Source organism: Anser cygnoides, chromosome 2 (genome assembly GCF_040182565.1).
Source record: "Anser cygnoides isolate HZ-2024a breed goose chromosome 2, Taihu_goose_T2T_genome, whole genome shotgun sequence".
Lineage (NCBI taxonomy): Eukaryota > Metazoa > Chordata > Aves > Anseriformes > Anatidae > Anser > Anser cygnoides.
In genome coordinates, this window is record NC_089874.1 from 46,730,969 (window position 1) to 46,755,760 (window position 24,792).

The 24,792-nt window shown below is 42.3% G+C and overlaps 2 protein-coding genes across 9 annotated transcripts in view; one reads left to right on the top strand and one right to left on the bottom strand.

The window, feature by feature from the left end:
- FYCO1 (FYVE and coiled-coil domain autophagy adaptor 1) overlaps nucleotides 1-22,503 on the top strand; it is a 51,991-nt gene extending 29,488 nt beyond the window's left edge. For 6 of the 7 annotated variants that reach the window (XM_048053013.2, XM_048053016.2, XM_048053015.2 and 3 more), the window contains exons 15-18: nucleotides 14,031-14,126; nucleotides 16,039-16,249; nucleotides 18,720-18,829; nucleotides 19,269-22,503. In XM_048053013.2, the coding sequence (XP_047908970.2) occupies nucleotides 14,031-14,126; nucleotides 16,039-16,249; nucleotides 18,720-18,829; nucleotides 19,269-19,344 (493 nt within the window). In that variant the 3' untranslated portion in view covers nucleotides 19,345-22,503. Of the gene's footprint in view, nucleotides 1-1,735; nucleotides 3,255-14,030; nucleotides 14,127-16,038; nucleotides 16,250-18,719; nucleotides 18,830-19,268 lie in introns of those variants that run through there. The other variant, XM_066991995.1, reaches the window with a different exon arrangement.
- Nucleotides 2,830-8,586, bottom strand: CXCR6 (C-X-C motif chemokine receptor 6). Of its 2 annotated transcripts, XM_013184785.3 has the most exons (4): nucleotides 8,483-8,586; nucleotides 7,132-7,216; nucleotides 5,882-5,949; nucleotides 2,830-4,361 (listed from the first exon to the last, which is right to left on the bottom strand). In XM_013184785.3, exon 4 carries the CDS (start codon nucleotides 4,336-4,338, stop codon nucleotides 3,301-3,303), a length of 1,038 nt encoding a protein of 345 aa, XP_013040239.1. In that variant the 5' UTR covers nucleotides 4,339-4,361; nucleotides 5,882-5,949; nucleotides 7,132-7,216; nucleotides 8,483-8,586; the 3' UTR covers nucleotides 2,830-3,300. The 2 variants fall into 2 exon arrangements, with proteins under 2 accessions (XP_013040239.1, XP_047908984.1); XM_048053027.2 differs by having other exon boundaries at nucleotides 2,830-5,949.
- Nucleotides 22,504-24,792: the final 2,289 nt, after the last annotated feature.

Consider the following 24,792-nt stretch of genomic DNA (forward strand, 5'->3'; position numbering starts at 1 on the left):
TTGTGTTACGGGAGAGATGCAAAAACTGATACGTGAGTCTGATGATTGTGTGGCACCTGTGGTGTGTGCTGAAGAGAAAAAAAAGAGACCAGCATTGACTATGAGAGCCCAGAAGTTTTCTCACTTTGTTTGTGGTGAAGAATTTACAGGTACCCAAAGCCCAAGTTTACAGGACATGAGCAGATAAGGCAGCATTAGCCACTATAATGAACCTAAACAAAGGTTCAGCTAACCCTCTCTCCTGTCTTTGACAGCAGCCCATAGCAGATGTACTGCTAACTTCCCAGTCTGTTTTCTCCCACCTGCTGAGGATCTGCAGGCGAGGGACTTTCTGAGCTACGGGTTTCAGTACTGTAGATTTCTTGGCCATACTGAACAGGTGGACCACTTTGACCTTTGATTTTTTTTTCAGAGTGTCCAGATAAATGGGGCCTCATTCCTATTTGTAGACTTAAGGTAGTCTTGAAGTATAAATAATTACCCACCATCATCCCAATAAAGTTCTCTTTGCATGAAGTCAAATATATGAGGTAGAATTTGCTTTGATGTTGTGCCTGGGGAAGATGCAAAGAATCCAAGATTGTGCTTGGTGGACCCATGTTTGAGGGTTGCATACAAATAAACAAGTTACCAGGCCAGCCTTTGTATCAAGATTCTGCTGAAAGTAGTCCAAGCTATACTTTTTTTTTTTTTCCCAGAGATTTGAGTTAATTGTAACAACTATAAAAGGGAAGGAGACAAGGGAGGTGAGAGAAGGGAGACTGGCTGGTCCAAACTGAGAGAAGGTCTGCAATAGGCATGCTCTGTTGACAGAGTTTCTTATGTCTGTACTCTCTCTGTGTGTCTGCATCAGGTTTTGGTGATGACCTTACCTTTTTCTGGGTTCAAGTCCTTCCTGAACTGGAAATGGGAGCTGGTGCAGTGAACTGTCTTAAAAGATGCCTTATTTTCTATTTGTTTCCCTTTTGCTTTTTATGGTGCTGTTCTCATTTTAACTTGTTCTCTTTACTTAGCCCTGCATCTGTATTTTTTCCCTTGAAATGACATGAAATGACTACAGTAGCATTATTTCTTAACAGCAAATTTTGAGAGACTGTCTTTATTGACACAAGTCAGTTCAGAACCAAATAAAACTCATCTTGTTCATGAGCTGCACAGGTGTGTGGCAAGGCAAGAGACATGGTTACCAACATAACTCTGACTGGCCTTGAGGCAGATCTCCTTACAGTGAGCAGTTGCGCAATTGTTTCACACTTTTGGTTCTGTTATGTAAATTTGGAGCAACCTGATTGAAAATTTAATGTGAGAAGCTGAGATAAGTTGTACTGTTGCGGTAGATCCTGCTTCTTTGAGGCTCATGGGTTCTCTTTTGAAGTGTTGTATTTTAAACTCTTTTATTTCTAAGTGTTCACAGCTGCAGATTGTGTCTTAAAACACGGGTCAGGATAATGTATAGCACATTGGTCAAAGTCTTCAGAGTAAACCAATTCACTTTGTTTCCTTTCCAACATATTATTGAAATAACATGCCTGGATTCAACGCTGGAGTAGCAGAATCAAGACCATAGACAGTGTTTTTTTAAAAATACCACTACCGTGGTGTGGTTACAATGAGTTTGTTCACACTTTGGTACTGCGTGTTGTAGAAAGGACATCTCAGCCTATTTGCAGTGTGGTTGCTTTGTTTTGGATTCTTTCTGAATGACTCATAACATTCTTTCCTGACCTAATTACAGCTCGTGTGACTGTGCAGGGTGCCGGCATAGCCAGAAGGGGTAACTGCATACAGTCTGAATGCCTTGGGCAGAACCAGCTGAGAAGAACGGGGACAGGAGCAGCTCTTGCCACCCTCTGCTGGCAAAGCCTTCCCAGGAGCTGCGTGTTGAGATAGCAGCTTTACTTGCCACATAGTTCCCTCCTAGTTTTGTTTTTGAGGATTCTGCACCATTTTAGTGTGTAAGAAACAAGAGACTATGTAAAAAGGAAGGGATTGCCTAAGAGCTGTTTTCTAAGTGAATGTGACATGGACACGATGGTGCTGATAAGGGTCAGGTGCCACTGAGTTGCAGCAGTCTGGTAGAAGGGACCGAGTGTTAATGAGGAGAAAAGGAGCATCCAGAATGAGAATGGTTACTGCCAGAATAGTTTGAAACAGGTTAAAACTGGTGTTTCAAAGCTATAAGGCAAAGGACTTGATGCCTTTGAGCTGGACCCATCCCTGACTTCATCATAGACAAGCCACAGCCGCTCCTCTCCAACATCCCTTCTTGTTTTTCCCTGTTTCAGTCTCCACCCCTGCTCAGCTACTCTTCAAAACTTTTGCATACTTTCTCCCCAAGTCTGCACTGCTCTCTATCTTTTTGCCTCTCACTGGGAAGTGAAAAGGCCAAAGGGGGAAAGTAGGGGTTGAGGGGACAAAGAAGGAGAGGAATTGAGGAATCCATAGCTTCATGGCAGGGGAACCAGGATGCCAGGGGGATGACAGGAAAAACAAACTGGAACAACGTCAAGCAGCAAAGAATGTGTGGGAATTAGGGTGTGAGATTTTGTGTCTAAGGAAACACTGCTCAGTGTTAGAGCTGAGGTGCAGTATGATGTTCCTTGTGTTGACAGAGGGCCCGGTCATCTGTTATCAGAAATGAGACACATGGATGTGTATGGGAGGTTCAGATCACAAACCTGATATTTGATGGAAGGTACATGAATATGCTGTTTTACTACCAAAATTTTAGATGACCACTAAAGGAAAAGGAGTGTGTGTGGAGGCCTTCTCCCGAATGGAAAAATACACCCCCCCCCAAAAAAAAAATCATACACGAAACACATCACGAATATGTATGTGTGTTTAATCCAAGAATTTTCATTAAATGAATCAGATGAACTAAAATCCGTAACATCTTCGAAACAAAATATCTTAAATGCTTTTGTTAACAAACATCTTTCCTGGAAAACCAGCAGGCAAGAGGTTTGGTAAATGTCTCCAGGCCCTCTGGAGTCATGAGGTCCAAGTTGGCTTCATGTCGAGAAGAAGTGAGTTTTGTCTTACTGTGTCCACTACCTTTTGGAAACTTCTGCACAGTTAACTCAGTTCTCAGCTTTACGTTAGGGTCAGCTCTGACCAGGAAAAGCAGGAAACAGTGAAGTGTGATGCTTTCAGTTATGCTGGCCTAAAGCAGATTGCAGTGTCATTACTAACGGGGCAATATTTCCTCCTTCAAGGAGGCTACCTATCTCAGTTTTAAAAAAATAAAATAATAATTAAAAAAAAGCTGTAAATACTTGTCATGTACTCTGGACAGTTTTATAGAGGGTACATGCTTGTTGCATCTGCATTATTTGAGACAGTACAAGTTCTAGAGCCTTCCTCTTCAGTGGTGTGCCACTGTTTAACAGTAACTTGCTGTTTAAAGCATCTTGACTTTTTAATAATTTTCTGGAAGTTCTTCCTGAATTTCACCCCCATGAAGAAATACATAACAGGGTTAAGACAGCCGTGGAAATAAGCAAGAGCTTCTGTTATAACGATTGCATAGTCAAAGTTGCTGTCCAAGTTAAAGCTCCAGTCTATGATCTTCATCAGTCTCAAGAAAGTGTAGGGTGACTGAGTAAGAATAAATATGACAACTACAGAAAATATTTTTTTTAGAGATTTGTTCCTTTGGAAATTCCTGGCATGCAGTAAGGTTTTAATAATTAGGGAGTAGCAGATGATCATGGTTAGCATGGGAATAAAGTAGCCAAGGGTCACTTGAATAACTTCAAGAACCAATTCTGTGTGGTGGTTTGGGTATTTTTCCAGGCATATTGCCTTATCAATAGTAAATACATCACTAAAAATAAGCTGTGGTGTGGCAAATGCGAGTGAAATCACCCAGATCAAGCCGCAGATTAATTTGCCCCATTTCATTCGTTTGGTTTGACACATATGTGCTTTGGTGGCAAAAGTAATAGCAATAAGTCTGTCAAAGGTAATAGACGTTAGAGTTAACATTGAAGTGTACAAGTTCAGATTGTACAGGCCCCGTATAATACGACATGCCACAGTGCCAAAAATCCACTCCTGAGCAGCAGAATATGCCCAGAATGGCAGTGTCCAAAGGAAGATCCAGTCAGCTATAGCCAAGTTCAACAAAAATATATCTGTCAGCGTCTTCAGTTTCTCATAGAAGACTAGTATGATGAAGACCAGAGCATTTCCTGCTAGCCCTAAGATAAAAACAAACGAATACATACAGGGCAGAAAGATACTTATAAATGTGTAAAAATTCTCAATTCCGTTTTCATTGGGATCAATGGCTGAGAAGTTATAATAAAAGGTAACAGCATCTGCAGTTGTCATGTTGCCTTCTTTTTAAAGGCAGCCTGTAAGGAGACACATTGAGATTTTTTTACTTGGTAAGTAATTAAATCCTAATGCATCCAGGAGACAGACAAAGTCCCAAGTGTCTAACAGAGAAGAGTTGTAGTAAGGCATCCACCACAGACAAAAACAAATAAATAAAATTTGCTGAAGACAATTGTCTTGACAGTCAAGACCCAAACACAACAGCTGTTGGATTTAAATGCATCATCTGTTAGCAGATTTACTCTGACGGGGACTCAAAAGCATAAACAAGATGATTACAAAGAGGCCTCTGAAAACACAGAAGATGGATTAGGCTTTCAAATGCATTCAGTGTTTCAGTGACTGGATCTAGGGGTTCTGGAGACACCCATGAGAAAAACAGAATTCATTTTGCCAAATTCAGCCTTAAGGCTCAGATTTTGTACTCCAAGCATCAGGGTCATTTCGTTTGAGGTAGACCTCTCTTGAAAACTGGTGTTTGAGCCTCACTAAGTGAGCTTTTTTTGAGCTTGTGATTCAGCCTCAGTTTGTTGTTTAGTCACATCTGAGTGCCACCACATCTGTTTGCCTTCTCAAGTGAGTCAATGACTACATGGAGGATTTTCATTGATGTCTCTTCCCTGTTTGTTTTCAGTCAGTCTGTTTCAAACATTTATATTGTTGTCATAGCAGCAACCACTGATGTGTAAACCCCCTCCAACACACCCTGTCACTAGAGGTGGTGCGGTAAAACAGCCTGAGCTCTTCAAGGCAAGAGAGTCTGGTTTCTGCCATGGCAGTTAGGTAAAACCAATGGACGTAACAGCCGGACTTAGAACAGCCTGACTACATCTTGCCATTGTTATGCATGGGATTGCATTACTTTTTCTATTTTTTTTAACTATATTTTTATTACCTGAAAGTGGTGATTTTTTAATACAACTATTTTTTCATGCCAGAATTGTATTGCTCATTGCTTGTTTCTTAGAAAAAAACGATTTTGACGTATTCTCAGAAGGTAGAAACTGTACCAGGTTACAGTAAAACACCACAGATAGCACCCCCCACCCAGAGAGGCCAGTGCCAGCACTGGGTTGCTGCAGAAGAGTCACACATCCTTTGTGAAACATGTTAATAGGGTTTTTTAGTATTTTGCCTAAGGTTAAATGTCCTCTCTCTTGAGCCACAAAGAGCATGTTTCTGTGAGACTAATCCTACTATAAGATATTACTCAGCATAAGATTAGCAGAATTCATCTCTGAATCATTTAGAATGGCAGGATGGCTTTTTCTGTGTGAGTTTTAATGTGCAGCCGATTGAGCGTCATCCAAAAAGTAGTTTCAGATGTGGGGCTGAGCAGCAGAGCCAACGCAGTCTGTTAGTCACTGGAGAAGTGCTATAAGACTGTGTGTCCCTTTGAAAAGTTACCATCTCTTTGTAAAATGCCTTACTTAGCCAAGCTCGAGATGAAGATAAGCAGCAAAAGTAAGTTAGGCTCGACAACATCAAAGCAATGCATTCTGAAAGAAATGGAAGCACTTTGTTTGACTTTACGTACTCTTTGAAACAGCTATCAGCTGATGTTTCTTGCCTCTTTCTTCTGAAGGAAATGTGTTTTCCTCTAAGCTGAAACAAATAAATTACCACGTACTTAGTTACATATTTTGACAGCATAACATTATATCAGTAGCTCTACCAACGTTGTACACCTTTCTGGTATCCAAGCTTACTGGAAATTCGCCTTTGGGAGACCCTTACTGACTCTTTCAAAAGAAGTAGTTTTAATACCCGCTTTTAATGCGTAATTGTTTTTGCTATAGTAGAATGCAGTATTTACCCTCTGGACAGACCAAAATATTTCAAATTTTAATTATTTTTTTTTCTATTACAATTTTTTTCTTCACAGGAATGTTCAAATTCAGGCAGTAATACCCTAATTTGGTTTTGGTGAAAGCAGATGGGAGTTTTACTGTGGATTTCATATGGAAGCCAGGCTTGAATAATTTTTGAATGCCAACTCTGAAGTAGTTTCTTACGTACAAATGGTAGACCATTCTGATATCCTGTTTCCACCACATACTGCCTTTGCACTGACGTGAGCAGATCTTCATACTGATGGAGAACAGAAAGTTGCAGCAGGAATCTTTCTAAATTAAAAGTGTTTTTTAGCATGTCACACACTTTACGTTCCTCAGCATAGCCCCTAAACTCAGGGTGTATGGATCGTATTCTGGGAAAGAGGTGAGGTGACTTACACCATCAAACAGATAGCAAAAGATTATGGGAGTCCTTGAAAGTGACCTGTCAACTGATAATCTATAAATTTTGTGGATTTTTTTGATACGTTTTTGTGATCTTAAAGGTTTTAGCGTTCTTTCTTTTCCTTCCTTTCCTGGCTGGATGTAGCTATTTAAGTTCTTTTTTGGTTTGACATCAGGAGAAATGAGTCTCAAATGTCTGACTGATTATGAACCCCTCTTTAAAAAAATAGAAAGCCCTACATGCATAAAAATAGGTTGTTTATTTACTTGTTTGTTTGTTTATTTATTTAATGTTGGAGACCAATAAGGAGCTGAGAAAGAGCTGCTAAAGCTGAAAACTTTTTAGTCTCAACTGTTGTGTTTCAGACAAGCTGATGCTACATTTCAGAGTTGTTCAGTATTTGTGCCTTAGAGGCTGATCCTGCATTATGAGGCTGAACAGCTTCTGGATCAGCTGACTACCTCTGTCAAGTATTTTCACATTGAAAATATGCTGCAAGTGTGATAAACTGGTGCATAAATTAGAAATGAAGGGGAAGATCCTTACCTTCTGGAGAAGACCAGCCTTTCCAGTCCACTAAAACAATGACCAGTAAGCTTTTTTCTTTTTTTCTCATTCCAGTGGGTGGTAACTTTTAAAAGAAAGAAAGTACAACAACTTCAATTTTTAAAAGTTTTCATTCATTCACGATTCATTGTTATTATTATACCTGATACTTTTCTAGCCAGAAGCTCTTATAGTATTCTGCTTTTATCCTCATACACCTGACTTAAAATCCGCATTGTCTTGTCTCAAACTTCAGAGTTGCTGTTCCTTGTCAAACTGTTCATGGAGTTATTCCAGCTTTTTTCAATAGAAGGAACAGAAGTAATATTTCTACCTGAACTCAAATAGTGGGAAAGCATTGTGTTAGGTAGATAGGAAAGGAGGAAGAACAAAATTCTGTGATCAGGAGAATTTTGAGCAGGATAAGTTTATTTGCAGGAAAATGTTAGAATCTGTAATGGACTGAAATTAGGTTCTAAAAAGATTTAGAATTTTAAATGAAGCTCAAATTGCACAAGAACAACATCATGGTAAGAAAAGTGAATTGAAAAAAGCTGTGCAGTGTCCAGTATGTTAATACAGGTTTTACTTTGAGATCTGGTTCGTTTAGAATTAACTATCAAATTAATGAAATGGAAATTCAGGAAAGTAATGGTGAGTCAGAACTTGCTATTCTGGTTTGCTCCAGCATGGATAGTTCTCATTCTGTCACCAGAAGAAGGCTGTTTATAATTTCCAGCACACTAGGAATTCAGAGTACATGGATTTGGTTATACCAGGAGCTGGTAGTCCGTGTTACAGTGGTGTGGTTTTGTTTGTTTGTTTGTTTGTCTGTTTTCCCATTTGGTTAAAAAATGCTCATCAACATCATTTAATTTGACTTGCTTAAAAATGAACCAATTTCATTGCAAAAGGGTTTTGAGATTATAATCAGAAAAGGTGAAATTATCTCATGTGTGTATTTGTTGGAAGAGAGGAGAAGTTTTCAAGCAACCATAAGTAGGAAAAATAGATTCTGGAGCATAAATGGAAAGGAGATAATTAACACAAATATCATCTAAGTTCCAGATATCCAAAAAAAAATGTCTTAAGGACTTTTTCAAAAGCTAGCAAGTGTAAACCAAAAAGCTGCTGCAAGAACAAAAGAAAAGATTTAATAACAAAACTAAAATGCAAAATCAGTATCTCCAACATTTTGAATATAATCCCACCATTTCTCTTAGATTTTGCGTTTCAAGTTGGACAACATCTATTAATCTAACAGAATGTTTCAAGTTTGAATATTTTAAATGCTAAAGCTGTATTTTTACTGTCTACCTATTCACCTGAAGTCAAGAAAAGAGTCACTTACTAAACAGTGTCACATCTCGGGGATACCCAGCTGTCATATCTTTCAAAGGAAGTCAGAAAGCAGCAGTTTGCTTTATTTATCAGTGCTGAAGTCTGTGCTGCTATGTCACGGCTTTCGTAGTTGTTGACCAAAGCAACGTGATGTGAAGTTACTCCTTTGTTTTTGAGGCACGTTCTTGAGTGATACAACTGCAGGTATGGTAATGTGAACGTGCTGTGCTCTCAAGATCCAGTTCAAAATATCTGTGTTTCATTTACCTGTGGCTGTTCTACTGAAATGACCGGAATCAAATGATCTATTTTTCAAAAAATATTTGCAGAATTAAAACTTAATCTGCATGTACCACTTTCTTTCCTGTTTTGACCACTCATGTATTTTATGAGAGCTGTTGGAGAATACTCGGTTTTCCGTTTTTTTTCTAGGTTTTGTATTTTTTTCTGGAAAAATAGTGCTTTTTTTTTTCTCTTTTATTTTCCTATCTGAGATGAGTAGGGTAGAGGTGCACAGAAATACATTGTGTTGGTGACCATCCCCAAGTGAGTCTTCGACCTCTAAGGCAATCTTGTTCCTGGTTAAAGTTAATGCATGTGCTAAATTTTCTTTCAGAGACAACAAAAAAGCTGGGAGGGCCTCCATATCTTTAAAAAGGAGATGGAAAGAGCCTACCCGATGCAAGGGTGACTCTTTCACCTCCAGGGGTAGAATTGACTTACAGTCTGTGGGTACAAGACCTGGGAGAGAAATAGTTGCGAGGAGGCTCTGGAGAAGGTGCAGAGAAGCAGAGGTGCCTGGGCGATGCCACTGGATGAGGTGATACTCTGCTGTCATTTGTCCCTTCTGTGGTTAGGGACAGCTCTGTGCACTCCTTGTAACCAAGCTACGTGCTTGGCCACCGCCGTAACTCTGCATGAGCTGTATCTTCCATTTGAGCTTTCCTGTAGTATTCTTTCCTATATAAGAAGCCTGCACATGCCCTAAAGCAAAGCACCACATTGTATGTGGCATTTCAGGTGGTTTCCTAGATGTGTTTCCAAGGTGCATTTATCAGCTGTGCTTGCTTCCTTAGTGAGCCTCACTGCTCTTGGTAAACTTTGGAGACTCATCTTCAAAAGCAGTGATCAGCGTAGAAAAGTTGTAGCCTTTCTCATGGACAGATTCTGCAAGAGAGGGAGGCAGTGCGCAGAGAAACCAGCCCATGAAGGTAGTAGGTCTTTGCAGCAGCCTGTGCAGAGCTGGAGTGCTGTGGGCATTCAGCCCCGCAGAGCAGTATGCTTGCACCTCTGTGTCCTTGGATTTGGTACCTGCAAATCTGACCTAACCCTACAGCATCATTTACTGAAAGAAGACCACTTGCAGAAGAAATGCATGGCCCCATAATGCTCTTTAAAATTACATTGAACTCTCCCTTGTGCTTCAGTACATGTATTAGCAATTCCTGTCTCAGAGAAACAAATCTATCAAACAAGTGAACAACAGGTTGCAAGAGCTGCCTGTTTTTAGCAGTTATTTTCGGATGCAGAATAGGGTATGAGTATGACAAAGTGGTGGCTAAGCTATGTGGTAGCGTACGTACCCTAAAATGAATGTCAGTGTCTGCCTTGAGAAAAGATAAAGTTCCCACCATGTTGTAGAGGGCCAACAATAAGCCCTTTCTACCGACGAGGCCCACTTAAACTCCTGAAAACCAGAAGGTGTTCAGAGCTACTGTTCAATTTGTTATTTGTGCATTTAGGGAGAACTCAATCTGAGCTACTTTATCTGGATCGTAGTGCCCTTGTTGCAGCTGCTGCCTCCAGAATCACCAGAGATGTTCCTCTCTCAGGCTGTATGTGCAGGGATGGCCTTCCCATGGAGACCCTTCCCACATCCATTTGCCCTAATCCATATGTAAGGTACCCTGGCATCATTCATCCATTTCTGTTTAGCTTCTGATAAACCCTTTGCCAAAGAAGACTGCAGTATCAGCAGCTTTCAACTCTTTGTCATGAGGTAATAATGAAAAGAAACTCAGAGAGAGTTCATTTCAGCTTGCTCCCCTAACTGTAATTTGAGCTGTGTCCTCCTTGGTTTCGTAAACTGTTTCTGCAAAGTATTTTTGGATGGCCTGTTCTAAGAAGCCCTCTCCAGCATGGGAGTGGTGAGAGCTGCTGGTACATATACCTGCATGTATACAGCTCCGTAAGACCAGATGGCATTCCTCAGTTTGCCTGCAGGATACACACTCTAGTACAACTGAATTATTGCTAAAACCTAGGAATTACGGAAAACAGAGCTGAGCTGGCTGGGTGCTGCTGGGTTGGGCAGCAGCCCTGCTGAAAGAGCCTGATGCTCCTGGGGGTTAGCAGTGTAAATCCAACCCAGCAGCGGCCTCTGCTGTCGTCCTGCCTCGGTTTCCCTCTAATATCCTCTAAAGAACTGCGCGAGGAGAAAATTCAAAGGCATCTAGGAAAAAAAAAACAGCTCATTTTTGAGAGCACATACCTCACCACTGCAATCAGCTAGGGTCACACATAGAGCTGGTTGTAATGCTGGTGGCCTACAGGCGGTGCAGTACTTGGGGTCTCGGGGGCAGAGGCTTGCCGCTATTTCTCGTGCCGATTCTGATAGTCACGTTTTCTGCCTCCTGCTGGTGAAGAGGCTGGTAACCTGGCACCCTGGTAACCCCAGCTTGTTATTTTGAAATCTGTTTTCTGAACTTCGTGCAAACACAGGCTGATGATTGAAAGCTGTCTTCATCTCAGGGCCTTTGCCAAACCTGTTTCATAACACAACACTAAAAGTATCTCATGAGATTTTTCATGTTGTCACTTGATGCACAGAGATAGCCCTTTGTCATGACTGGTGGTTTCCCTAGCTTGCTTTCAGTGTGTGTATCAGTTGCCTCTGGTCTTACAGATAGATTGTAACCAGTTTTAAGGCAAGGAACGCCTTTTTGTGTGTTTGTGGGAGGGGGTGTGTGTTTTTTTGTTTGTTTTCGTAGAGAATGTAGCATAGTTAAATCCTGATTTTTTTTCTGAGAACTGGCTGGGACTTCCTAAGTACCAATGTGCAGGTCACCCACAGCGGGAGATCTTCAGGTCTGTCCCCTCTTTTTCATCAGCTGTCTGCACGACACTTTCTCATCCTCAAGTACATCAGGATCTGCCCATGACTCCTCTGTCCTCCTTGCAACCATACGAACACCTTCAGACAAGATACTCTCATGTATCCTGTTGCAAACTCAGCAAGCTCCATATCCTCCGTGCTTCATCCCAAATTGTGCCTCTCTTCCTGCTCTTTCCAAGGGCTGTCTGTGCATTCTCTCTTCTGATCCTCCACTGTATTCTTTCTCTTTTCCTTTCCCTTTGATGGGCTGCAATGGAAGGTGGATAGCTAATTTGGGGTGCCTGTGATATGTCTGACCTGCTGGGTAGCAGCAGGCCCAGCTGGCCCAGACTATCCAGCCCAGGGACAGTGACCAACAGCACATGCCTGAGGAAAAGCATAAGAACAGGATAAGCATGATTTTTTTTTTTTTCAAAACTTCCTACCAGCCTCCAGCAGTCTGTGCCTCAAGGATGCTGAACTGTTCTCTTGTTGTAGCGTTTTTTCTATGCTTCGGTACTTCGTGCTTATCAGTCCTGCTTCATTTTGCTTTTAAAAGGAAAAGAAGAGAAAAAGTGTGGATTTCAACAGATACGCCAGGGGTCTGTGTAGTGGTACATATTCATAATGCTCTACAGGCTGCCACCTAGTGTGAAGAAGTCGTATAGGAAGAAATGGTCTTGACGAGACCATTTAAATCATGAGTTCTTCTGAATCATGAGTTTAAATCAGTTCTTCTCCCAGTCTGTCCTCATGCCTGGGATTGCCCCGACCCAGGTGCAACACCTTGCACGTGGACTGGTTGAATCTCATTTTGTTCACATCGGCCCACTTCTCCAGCCTGTCCAGGTCCCTTTGGATGGCATCCCTTCCTTCTGGTGTATACTTTTTAAAAGTGGCAGTGATGTTTCCCTTTTTCCAGTCACCAGAGACTTCACCTGCCTGCCAGGACTTTTCAAATATGATGGAGAGAGGCATATTAACCCTTACGTACCAACACGGACTGTGTCATTCCTTCATTTCAGTGGGCAGGTAATGTTTGGTTGTGGCTCGGGTTTTGGCTGTCGATCACAGATTTGAGTCTTCCCTGCAGCTCACAGCTGTCTCCTTAGGGTCTTAACAGTAGCGGTGTGACTCTGAAGAAGTCAAAAGTTGTCTAAAAAGTGAGAGAACCCGAATTCCACAGATAACAGTGCTTTATGGGTTCAGGAAGTGTGTAGACAGTGGGTGCAGTGTAATTTGCAGTTTAATTAGCAGTCCTAGCAGTAAATTCTTCCTGGTCCCAGCCAGTGCTGTTATCCCACTAAGCTCACAAGTGGTTGCAAGTGCTGACACAGTAAATGCAGACGCTGCTAATGACAGATGAAGGTGCTGTTACCTGGAGATGTTTTCTCCCACTCTTCTACTCAGGACTGCTGCTTGTAGAGCAATACCCTTTAGGATTTAAAATAAAACACTAAACTCTGCATTGGTTTTGAGAATTGGTCTACAGAATGTGTAACAATTCTGCCCTTGCTACATGATTGGACTTGACTGTTCAAAAGCACATATAAATAGTGTCACATTTTATTAGATTCCACTGGCTTTTGGAAGGTACCAAGTGTTTGGTTCCCTGTAGATAATCTTGGGCATTTTCTGGCAAAATGACAGTCTAATTGTCTCAGCTACCAACCTGCTGAGATGCAGGAAACAAAGTAAGTATCAGATAGAGAAGCTCTAACTTACTTGGAAACCATCAGCATTTGTTTACTGACTCTCAAAATTCATTCTTCTCTTCTGTTTACCTCTCTGCCCCAGCCGTGTAATTCATAGTCTGTGCTACTCATGTGTACTCAGTTTGAGGTAAGGAGTGGATGGGAGATTCTTCCACCTACTTCCTTCATTCTCTGGGACACATCGTGGTGGGTGGGAGGCATAAAACTTTGTCATCCTGTAGCAGTTTCTTTGGTGTATTTGAGTCATCCAGGAAAAGGAGATAATGATAGCGATTCTACAGTGAGAAAATACGTTTTGTGTACTACTTGTCAGAATAAGGAACTGGATAAAATGCTGGTAAAACACCTCACAGATTAAATACAGGACAAATGTCGTACTGGGGAGGCTTTGTTTAAGAGAAGAGTCTGGATAGTGTTGCATGTTTCTGTCCCCCATGAAGATTTACACCTATCAGGGAAGCTTTAAGACCTGTCAGCATCTCGGTAGGCAGTATATCCTAAGACTGCTGTAGAGATGTTCTGGATGCATCTCTTCCTCTTAGCTCATGAAACCAGAATAAGAGCTGTTTTGCATTTTTGCGCAGTGGTTAGCAGAACAGGGCTGTACTTCTGCCCAGATAGTTCTGTCACTAGAGCATACAAAATAAAATTCTAGAGTTTCTCATCAAGGCTATTAAAACATTTCTGTTTCAGGAAGACCTATGCATGCGGACAATATTTGACCACTTGATTATATTTTCTTGTCCTAGAAACAGCACATGCAATTCTTCGACCTATGATGAATCAGAAGAGTGGCAAGTTGCTCAAGATGCTGAGATAAGCTTGTTGAAGTCAGGAGAAATCATGTAAGCAGAACAGTTTCTTTACTACCAGGCTGAAAGGATAAAGTTCTGAACTCAGATATGAGCTATGTGAACATGCCCTGCAGACTCCTGGAAGAGCTGATTGCTTGTGTCCCACAGCACAACGTGGTCTGAGGAGGGGCAGAGAGTATATCCCAGCTAAGCAGAGCAGCAGCAATGAGCCAGGTCCTCTCTCTTAAAAGCTCCAGTGCAAATGGGGAAGAAGAAAAGATTTGGGTCCATGTCACATCAGAAAACCTTCCTTCCTGTTCTTGCTGCAGGAGGTGCTGTGAACAGGGAAGGGGCTTAGAGGGAAGGCTGTGTAGTTCTGGTAATCTCTGGAAAAAAACTGCAAGAGAGAGTCAAGGAGATCTGCACTAGTTGGACCTTGATGATGGGAAGGGAATTCATGGACTTCTGGAGCATGTGTCTATTATTTCTTGGTAGCCCTTACCTGTTGTCTCACAGAAACTCTCTACCTGTGCTGGATGATACATGCTTAGCATAGAATGTTCAGCTTAAACGCTGTGAGCTGTGTGCACACAATTCTTACATATACCCTACTCAAAAATTATGAGTTACGTGCGGTAGTGATACTCCATGTCACTTGCACAGCCACAAAGTGGATCTAACACATGAAAATGCTAATGACTTGGAGTAATTCCCCTTTCCTCACTCTCCCCTTAAGCCTAGCTTTGAAATTCTGGCCTGGTTGTGGGGAAGATTTTAAACTTTTGACTACAGTGAAGTTAATTAATCCGTGTTTCAATCTCATGCTGTTCAGAGAACCAGGAAAATGAACTAAAATCCTAACTGGGCTGTGGGGCAAAAACTAGAGCTATCATTAGTTTTGATTATTAGTAATCAAAGATCAGCTGAGACACTGTAGTAGCTATTTCAGCTAAGAGGAGAAAGTAATAAGGTAAGTAAAACTTAGTGTAAAGCTTCCTCTCTGTCCAAAGTGCAAGAGTTCTCATAATAAATGAGTTGTGATCCCTAACCACTGTGTATTATTGGTTGGAAACTGAACTTCTTACTCTAGAACAGGAAATCATCATGGTGACTGTGTGGTATTTTCTGGCAAATCTGTTAGGTTTTGATAGCTGCTGATAAACACATCACGGTACTGTGATTTCCTGTGAGCTTGTTGCTTGGGAAGCAATTTATTTGGCCTAAAGAGTGATGTGGTAGATCCGTTTTAGTTAGTATAAAAGTAGGTGAGATCCTCAGCTCTTAGAAACTACTGGTTTCCTTTGAAAAAGACAAGCAGTGTTCTGCTGCTCAAGGTCCTCACACCAGTCTGAATGAGGTAAGAATGAGGTAGGCTAATAAAATGCCTCAGGAATAAGGATCATCCGGGTGCTGAGAACCTTCTTTTTCATTGGAGGTACTTTGAATCAGCTTTTATGCAGCTTGCTTGGATAAACCAGACCAAGCTGTATCAGTAAGTGCTCCAGAGGATCTAGACAAATCTGCTGTTCACATTCCATCTGTCTTTCCCCTCTGCACTCCTGATCCCTGTTTCCTGTACAAATGATTTCTAGAGAGGGAGTAAAGTAGGTTAGTGAAATTCCGTTTAAACTTGTGTAAAAAGAACAGTAGAGGGCAGCAGACTCTTTTTTAAAATCATGCTAGTGCTAAAAAGCTTTATTCCAGGCACAAGATTTTTCTAGTTGAAATGAAATAAATGACTAATATTCACATTTGCCAGAACAGTGAAAGTGTTTGATATCAGTTGGCTTTTCTGTGATTCTTGCTTTCATCCATGGCTAAATTTTCCCACATCCTATGGACTTGTCCCAAAGTTGCTGTGGAGCCTGCCTAAAATAGATGGAAAACAAAAAATAATGATTATTGTTTCTGTCATGGTATTAGATTTGATCTCTTCAAATGACTGTCTCTTTCTCCATTACAGGATCAAGTTACCCCTTACAGTGGAGGAGATCTTAAATTTTGGGGAAGGCAACAGAGAGCTGTTCATTAAATCCAGCACTTACAGTATCATTCCCATCACCGTTACAGAGATGGGGCTAACAATTAGCTGGGTATTTTCGTCAGACCCTAAAAGCATCTCCTTCAGTGTTGTCTACCAAGAATCAGAAGACACGCCACTGGATCAGTGCAAAGTAAGGCCTTTATTTCCTAGTGGGTTTTTTTTTGTTGTTGTTTTTTTTTTTTTCCTTACTCCCTTAGAAACTGTAGTACACTTCAGTAGGCTGCCCAGAGAAATCAGCCAGTACAGCCAGTAGATCTCCACAGTAGTGCCAGTTGCAATTGCATTATAAGGAATTGTTTCTCCAATTAAGCTGTAGTTCTCCTGGAGGCAGAGCTACATCTTTAATTACTTCGTGTTGCCTGCAAAGCACTGTAGCTTCTATTAGTCGCATCTGAAATTCACTCACTATTATTAAACAAAAATAAAAGCCCAAGCTTGCAAAATTAGTCTCTTCTCCCTCTTCAGTATTGCTTAATTTGTAGTTGCTTAGTGCTTATTTTGCCAGATTTTAAGCAGAGGCCACAAGTAAACAGATAAATGGATGGTTTACTTCCATTTCTTACAGTTAAACTCACGTTTAAGGGCCTTGATAGTGCTCCCACATCCTGCAAAATCACTTTGCCTATGCCCAAGGTACCAGATTTTATATGCGCTGTATTTTATGAGGGTTATGCATTGAGTGAATCTACATTACCCAGCTCATTCCAAAGTTGTAACGAAGATGGGGCAGTTGCTGTTTTAACACCATATCAGGGGCAGCTCTAAGGCAGTGATTTCACTGGGAGAATAAAAGACATCTATGCAGCATGAGTCAATTCACTCCAGGGTAACTAACTCTGGGTAAAATGTATGTTTTCTTCATCTGAAAGTTTAAGACTTCATGTTGGTTCTGTCTTCATATATCTATTTAACATAACTTTGGGTAGCACAGCTTTGTCCTTGATCTGCATCAGCTGCTGTTCTGAGATGAAAACCGCTATCTCTGCTAAGGATTTACAGCAAGATAGATGGTTACACCCACTTTTGCTGTAAATTTAGCTAAACGATTAAGATTTGCTGAGAAAGCTTATCTTACAGAATCATAGAATGGTTTGGATTGGAAGGGATCTTAAACATAATCTCATTCCAACCCCTTGCCATAGGCAGGGATATATCCCACTAGACCAGGTTGCCCAAAGCCCCATCCAGCCTGGCCTTGGACACCTCCAGGGATGGGGCATCCACAGCTTCTCTGGGCAACCTGTGCCAGTGCCTCACCACCCTCAGAGTAAAGAATTTCTTCTGAATATCTAATCTTAAGTCTACCCTTTTTTAGCTTAAAGCCATTACCCCTTGTCCTCTCACTACACTCTCTGATAAAGAGCCCCTCTCCAACTTTCCTGCAGTTTCCCTTTAGGTACAGGAAGGCCGCTATAAGGTCTCCCCACAGACTTCTCTTCTCCAGGCCAAACAACCCCAACTCCCTCAGCCTGTCTTCATAGGAGAGGTGCTCCAGCCCTCTGAGAATCTTTCTGGCCCCCTGGACTCACTCCAGCACCTCCATGTCCTTCTTATGGTGGGGGCCCCAACCAACATCCCTAGGTCCTTCCCATCATGGCTGCTCTTAATCCATTCTCCGCCCAGCATCTGTTTGTGCTTGGGATTGCCCTGGCCCAGGTGCAGGCACTTGCACTTGCACTTGGCCTTGTTGAACCTCATGAGGTTTGCACAGGGCCACCTCTCAAGCCTGTCCAGGTCCCTCTGGATGGCAGCCCTTCCCTCCACTGTATCGACCACAACACACAGCTTGGTGTCATCAGCAGACTTACTCAATCCCACTGTCCGTGTCACCAACAAAGGCATTAAATAATGGTGGTCCCAATACTGACCCCCAAGGAACACCACTCACCACTGGTCTCTGCCTGGACTTTGAGCTGTTGACCACAGCTCTTTGAGTGCAACCATCGACCCAATTCCTTACCCACCAAGTGGTCCATCCATCAAATCCATGTCTCTCCAATTTAGAGGCAGGGATGTCATGGGGGACAGTGTCAAATGCTTTGCACAAGTCCAGGCAGATGATGTCAGCTGCTCTTCCCTTATCCACCAACACTGTAACCCTGTCACAGAAGGCCACCAGATGTGTCAGGCACAATCTGCCCTAAGTGAAGCTAGGTTGGCTGTCGCCAGTCACCTCCTTGTTTTCCATGTGCTTTAGCATAATTTCCAGGAGGATCTGCTCCATCACCCTTATAATGCAGGGAGTATAAAAGCATATACCAAAAGGCATAAAGTAGCTAATTCGGCTCTTGGATATGTTTGTATAGATTTAATGTAGCACTGCTGATGTTAGTAATCTTGCTTTGTTTAAAAAATGTAATAAAGATGAGCACTTGAATCTCTCTAAAGCTGAGATTTATAGCCATAACTTAATGCTGGAAAGAAGATGTCAAAGGAAAGCAGATGTCATGCTCTGAGATTTTACTTTGTGTGAATTTTTAATGCTAATCAGTGAAAATAAATAGTTTTGCAGGCGTATATGCACGTTAGGGGTTTCTGAAGGTAAATGTCACTTTATAGGTCAAATAGCAAGTTTCAGTTTGATTTGTATTGAATTCCAGGTTCTTATTCCAATGACCCGCTGCAATTCTCATAAGGAAACTATCAGAGGACAGGTGAAAGTCAGAAACTCCGGAATCTACACACTGATATTTGACAACACATTCTCCAGGTGGGTCCCACATGAGTGTAAAAGGTGAAATAAGCATGGTTTAACAGTCTGTGGAACTGTTCAGATGTACCATTCTTCTGCTGTTTGGAAGTAGGTGTGAGAAATTGCTCCCTGTTTGCCAAATATCTTCAAACTCGGTTTTGGTTCTTGTTATTCTTGGTTTATTTTTTTTCATCCCATAGCAGAATTCTACTCTTTTGTCTTGACCTCTGAGAGGGTAAACGGAAGTAAGCAAGTCATTTGTGATTCTTTCCAAGATAGTTTAGTCAGAATCTTATTAACAAGAGACCTGATAGCCCACGTGCAGACTGACTTGTTTTTAACACCAGTCATTTTTTTTGCCTGAGTATAAACTGAAAGATTGAGTAAACTTTTAAGACTTTCTGTCTAGTTGCCTTCAGCTAACATGATCATCTTCCTTTCTTTTCTTTCTTGACAGATTTATCTCAAAAACAGTGTTTTATCACTTGACTGTTGAGCGACCTGTCATCTATGATGGAAGTGATTTTCCATAGCCTTGAATATACTGTGTTATTTTTAATTACATTTTTAAGAAATGCTATTATTTATGTATATGTAAGCATTATGATGACCACTGTTTGAAGATTTTGAAACTATGCAATAGTTATAATGCACTTAGAGAACATGTATACATTAGAAGAACAAAGCCTTTTTAGGAACACTAATGGTTCTGTACTGTGTACAGATTGCTCAAAAGCCATGTTGTTTAATTTAACAGGTCAAGTAATGTTCCAACCATTTTATTATTTTTTTTTCATTGGGGAGAAAAATAAGTGTGGAGGTGTCTAAATGCAAACTGAAATTCTCTACTGAAAATTGAATGACTTTTCTTCCAAAAATATCCTTCAAAAGGAAATTTAAAGAAAAAAGTATCTTTGTTCACCTCTTCACCGAGGAGTAAACATAAGCATTTCTGTTCTGCTCTACTGCTCTCACAGTCAGAACAACAACTATGCAATACTTCAGTCTTCACAGGCATATATTGTAATCCATCTAGAATTTTTTATCTTTTTCAATTTTTATAAACAGCAAATGTAGAGGTTTTTTACATATTGGACTAAGATTTGGTAAGTCTTAACTGGTTTTTATAAATGCTTTGGTATTGCATACCAGTTAACAAAGCAATAAAACACGAAGCAGCAATTCCTTTCACTTTTGCTCACCATACTCTGTAAGCTGTTCCACTGAAATCAGCTCTTATGGTGAGTACCAGTGGCAGAATCAGGGGCATAATTTGTAGAATAAAGTACTGCTCACTGTGTGACACTAGAAGGAGGAGCATTCCTTTTTCCTGCTTTAGCACCTTAGTCATCACGTTCACGTGAAAGCACAGTCTCTGAGGAGGCCAGCGCTGCCTCTCTCTCTAGACTGAGTGGAAGGTAGCAATAATGGTTGAATCAGTCTCAGAAAGTCCATCTGAAAGTGAATGCACATCCAGCCCTAATGAGCTCTCCGTGGGGGATCTGATTCTACAACAACAGAGATTCACCATACAAGTGTTTGATATTTACACTGTAGCAGCTAAGGTAGAGGGAAGTTTCTGATCACAGAAAAGAAAACGTTACTGCTGATGAAGGTTGCTAGTCATTCATTCCAGTTGTTAGCAATGCATAAATACATCAATCTTGAAAAAGACTGTGAAAGAATGACTGCCCTTCACGGACCACCTAGATTTTAGGTTGCACATACAGGGCTTTCTAACAAGGAATTGCAGTCTGGGTGGTGCCAAGCCGAAGTCAGGGGGCCTTCAGCTAGGCTGCTGGCTCATGGAAAGCTTTCTCTTCAGATGCCTCTTCCCAGTACGGGAGATGTACTGTGCTGGGCAGAGGGGTCAGTGAAAGGCGTGAGCTGGCTTCCTCCTCCTCCTCCTGAGCTAACAGGTTACAATGCAGTTAGACCCGGAACGGGCTGTGTGCACGAAGATGAGATAGACAAGAGACTGAAACAGGCAATAAACGACGCACTGATCCGTTCATGAGTTATGGCAGATTTCAGCGTCGAAGCTGTGTTTTTTATTTAATGAGGCAAGAAGAAATTATTTATTGCTTAAAAATGGAATACTGTGTACCATATGCTATGCAATTTCACAGGGCTGTTACTGAAGTCTGCTGCAGTTTTCCTTTAAGCTTTTAGGCGTGATTTTTAAAAGCGTTTTGCTGTTGTATTACTTAGAATACTAATCTTAATAGGGTATCTTTATTAAAATGCCAAATGTAAGTTAAAGGGACACTGTCAAATGTCTTAGGCCAAAATATGATATCTCTGCTCAGAAGTATTTGTTATCTCTATTCAGAATTATTTGACAGGTTTGTCTCTGGATTTCCTCTGCATCCTAGTTCTTAATATTTTTTCATCAGGTGGCAAATATTCTTAAGCCAATGTTTGTGTAATTCTTAAAGTGTATGGCTCCATCTAGTAAGCCAGATTTTCCTCTGCAAGTTTTCCATGTACACAGTCCTGAGGCTTGCTGAAACTTGTGTTTGGGAGGCAGGAAAAAAAAACACTGGATTATGTTTATTTAGCATTTGAGTCTTTACGGTACCATAGCTGCCTCATGAGAGTAGTTTTATGGCTTTTCTACTCTCTGAAAGAGGAATAAGAGGGGGAGCCAGGACCTGTAGTTTGCAGATGAAAAGAAAATGTTTGCTTTTAACAGGGGAGAGTATTTAAGCAGAAGTTTCAGTAGAGGAAATACTCAAACGGTAAGGTGCAACAAGCAGACAAGATTGCAGCTGTCCGAAGGAACTGTTCAAGAACAGGAAACCCACTGTGTCATCTAGATGAGAGAGACTTCCACCTCAGAGGCTGTGCAGAGAAGACAGTAAAGAACCTGTCTTTGCTACCAAGCTTTTGTTTGATTGTCCCAGAAACCTGATGGAGGACTTGGCAGAAGTGTAGGTTTGTGCAGGAGATTTCAGTCGAGGTCTTTATATCCCCATTCACAAGGAACCTGTTCGTGTGAGGTATGCCTTTGACACCAATAAATCTTTATACCCACAGATATTCAGGTGTTTTGTTGAATTTTGCCTTCTATTAATAGATCATCCCCGGCAATGCAATTAAGGGAAAATAATTTTTTAAAATCAATCACAAAATTGATTTAAGGGGATGTCACACCCACAGCAGAAAGAGTGTATGTTGTGGTCAGCTTAAGCAGTTGGGCATTTTTCTTGGGTACTAGAGCAGTGAAGGATAATATTTCTTTTTGTTATGCAGAGGTTTGTGCAGAGGAAAGAATATAGTTGCTTTAAGAAAATGACAATGTTCCTTTACTCAACATTTTTCAGTGTTGCTGTATGAAAAATCACTGAGATATATTGCACAAGGTTGTACCACAGTACAAAGTAGCAAAGCTACAAAAGCCTGACTTTGCTTCTTTTTTAAAATTGAAATTGCACTATAGTTTTAATTATACTCAATCACTTATATTGTAGCTCGTTCAGAAACATCTTTTAATCTTAGCTGCCAAAGAATTGCAAACCCCGTTCACATCAAATTTCATGTTCCACATGGAGGAAAAAAGAGATTTATGTATACCACAGTCTGTGCAGTCACGGAGATGTAGACGGTTGTGTACTGGACTGTTTCTTGATGCTTTTTTTTTCCTTTTATAACCTCAGGAATTAAAAAAAAATAAAATTATATATCATTGAGTGTATGTCCCTTTTGTGCCATGTAGAGATAGCTTTGTCTGGAAGATAAATCAGGTAGATTGGATGACCTACTTCTAAGCTGGAAAAATGTTGGAAAATAAGGGTCTGTGTGTCTGGTTTATGTTGAATGGCTGTGGGAGGGAAAGAAATGCTGTGTGAGTCAGAGGCGCTCTTCACATGTCACCTCTGCTCCTTGTCTTGAAGGAGGTGGAAAAAAAAAATCTGTTTGCATCTGTAGACCCAGACCCACAACGTGTTAAGCACGTAGGCTAACCCGACCTACTGGGGCCATCTGAATGCGGTCAGGAGCACAACAGGCCTGTCGCGATCTGTCATCGCTGCTTTCTTCAGTTGCTGCTTATTTCTGTGTCCTCACGGGAGTTTTCTGCTGGGGGAGAGAGGATGCGCTGCTTCCTATCCCTGCGCTCCAGCAGGAGCAGCAGCCCCGAGCACCATGCTCAAAGGCTGCCCTACAGTCAAGTCTCGGTGACTCCTAGCCTAGAGCACAAGGGAACTGCAAAAGCTAAGTTTGCGCTACTAAATGCATGTGTAAGTGCATTGCACCTTGCTGTGCAGCTCTGCAAGGAAGGCTGTAGCTGCTGAAAGTCTGGGGGTAAGTCTCCAATGACCAGTTTTTAGCCATACAGAACGACTTCCTTGGTGCGAGGGCCAAGACGCTCCCAGCACGAATGCTGTCTTACGTGGGGTTTTAACTTGCCCATTTCATAGCATGTGCCCCAAATACTGGACTTGGCATGCCCAGTATGACATTCTGCTCTGTGGACCTTGTGAAAACACACGGCTGCCACAAAACAATGATATTAGTCCTTGAAGTGTCACTCTGTAGTCCAAATACAAGGTTTGGAAATTCCTCTGGCCCAGGAGGCTTGGAAAAAACAGGCAGCACTCAGGGGCGTGGGGACTATGGTGTCTGATCAGTGAAACTATGGATGGTTGGTCCAGCTCATACTGGGAAATGGTGGGCGTACGCACACCAAATTCAGATCGACGGCTCAGGTTTCAGGACGTATGTAACTGGACAACGCTACTCACTGCGCCTTCGGGTGGTGGTTGCAGCACCCACTGCAATCCTTTCTGCAGTTTTTCTGCTCTCTGGAAGAGGCGTTCCAGTAAAGCCCGTCCGTGTCTCAGGCAGGCGCAGCCATCCGTCGGGCGGCTTTGTCTGCAGAAAGTGAAAGTCTCTCATGGCTGTCCTGTCGCTTCCTCTCCCCGCACCGCAGCCGGGCTGGCGCGCCGCGACGTGCAGCTCTCACCGTGTGAACCTGCAGCATGACCTCGTGCTTTGGCAGGTCGTGGTGCTGCAAGAGCATGGAGGAACTCAGCGTCGCCTAATAAAACTTGGAAAACACCTCAAAAAGTGGTCAAAAACACTTGAACCCATCTCCAGGGACCCTGGTAGACGGAGTCTGTCAGTCTTGTTCCTGGTGTTCCAGGAGCAGAGGATGCACGGCGCAGCCCATGCGGTGAAAACGTGAGGACGGAGCCACACGACAAAATGTGGGGGACTGGCTGCGGGGCGGGGAGGGGGGGACACAAGGCAGGGAGGAGGGCTCTGAGGAGCAGCCACCTCTGCGCCGAGCCCCCGACGGGGACTGCGCGGCGGCAGGAGCAGCCTGACTCAGAGCAGGACGCAATGTGACCGGGGGATGACCCGGTGGCCCCGAGCCCGCTGAAAGTTCACCTCCGTGTCACCAGCCTCAGCAGTTTCACTCGCCGACCGAGCATGAGAATTTCCCACCACGGTTTTGCCGAGCGAAGGCGCAGCTTCTACCTGCACGTCGAAGCGCAGCTCCCCCAGGAGCCCGCGCCTCATCACCACCCCGCAGCTCGAGGCCACCGGGTGTTGGGTTTGCATGCCCGCTTTTCGGGAGGACAGCAGTTCAGAAGGCAGCTGGGAGCGGGGTAAGTCTCCTTGCTTTAATAATTGCTATAGAGAGCAGTGCCAGGAGAGGGGTGATTTCCCAGGTCCTCCTTTCCACCCTTTCCCCCCACAGGTGGGCAAGCTTAGAATGGCTTTTTTTAGGTGATCTGCTGTGCGTATCTGAAGTTGTTAAAAAGTCTGGGGAAAAAAAAAATGACTAAAAAGACTTACCGTGAGTGCCGAGGCAATTAATCCGCACAAAAGAGGAGGTTTGGGAGCAGCGCCCAGCTCGACATGGCAGCCAGGGCTGTCACCCTCGTGTGACATTTCAGGGGACATCTCGGGGGACACTGGCTGCCTTCACTGCTCACCCCACATGCGGGCTCCCCAGTCGCCTGTCGGGGCAG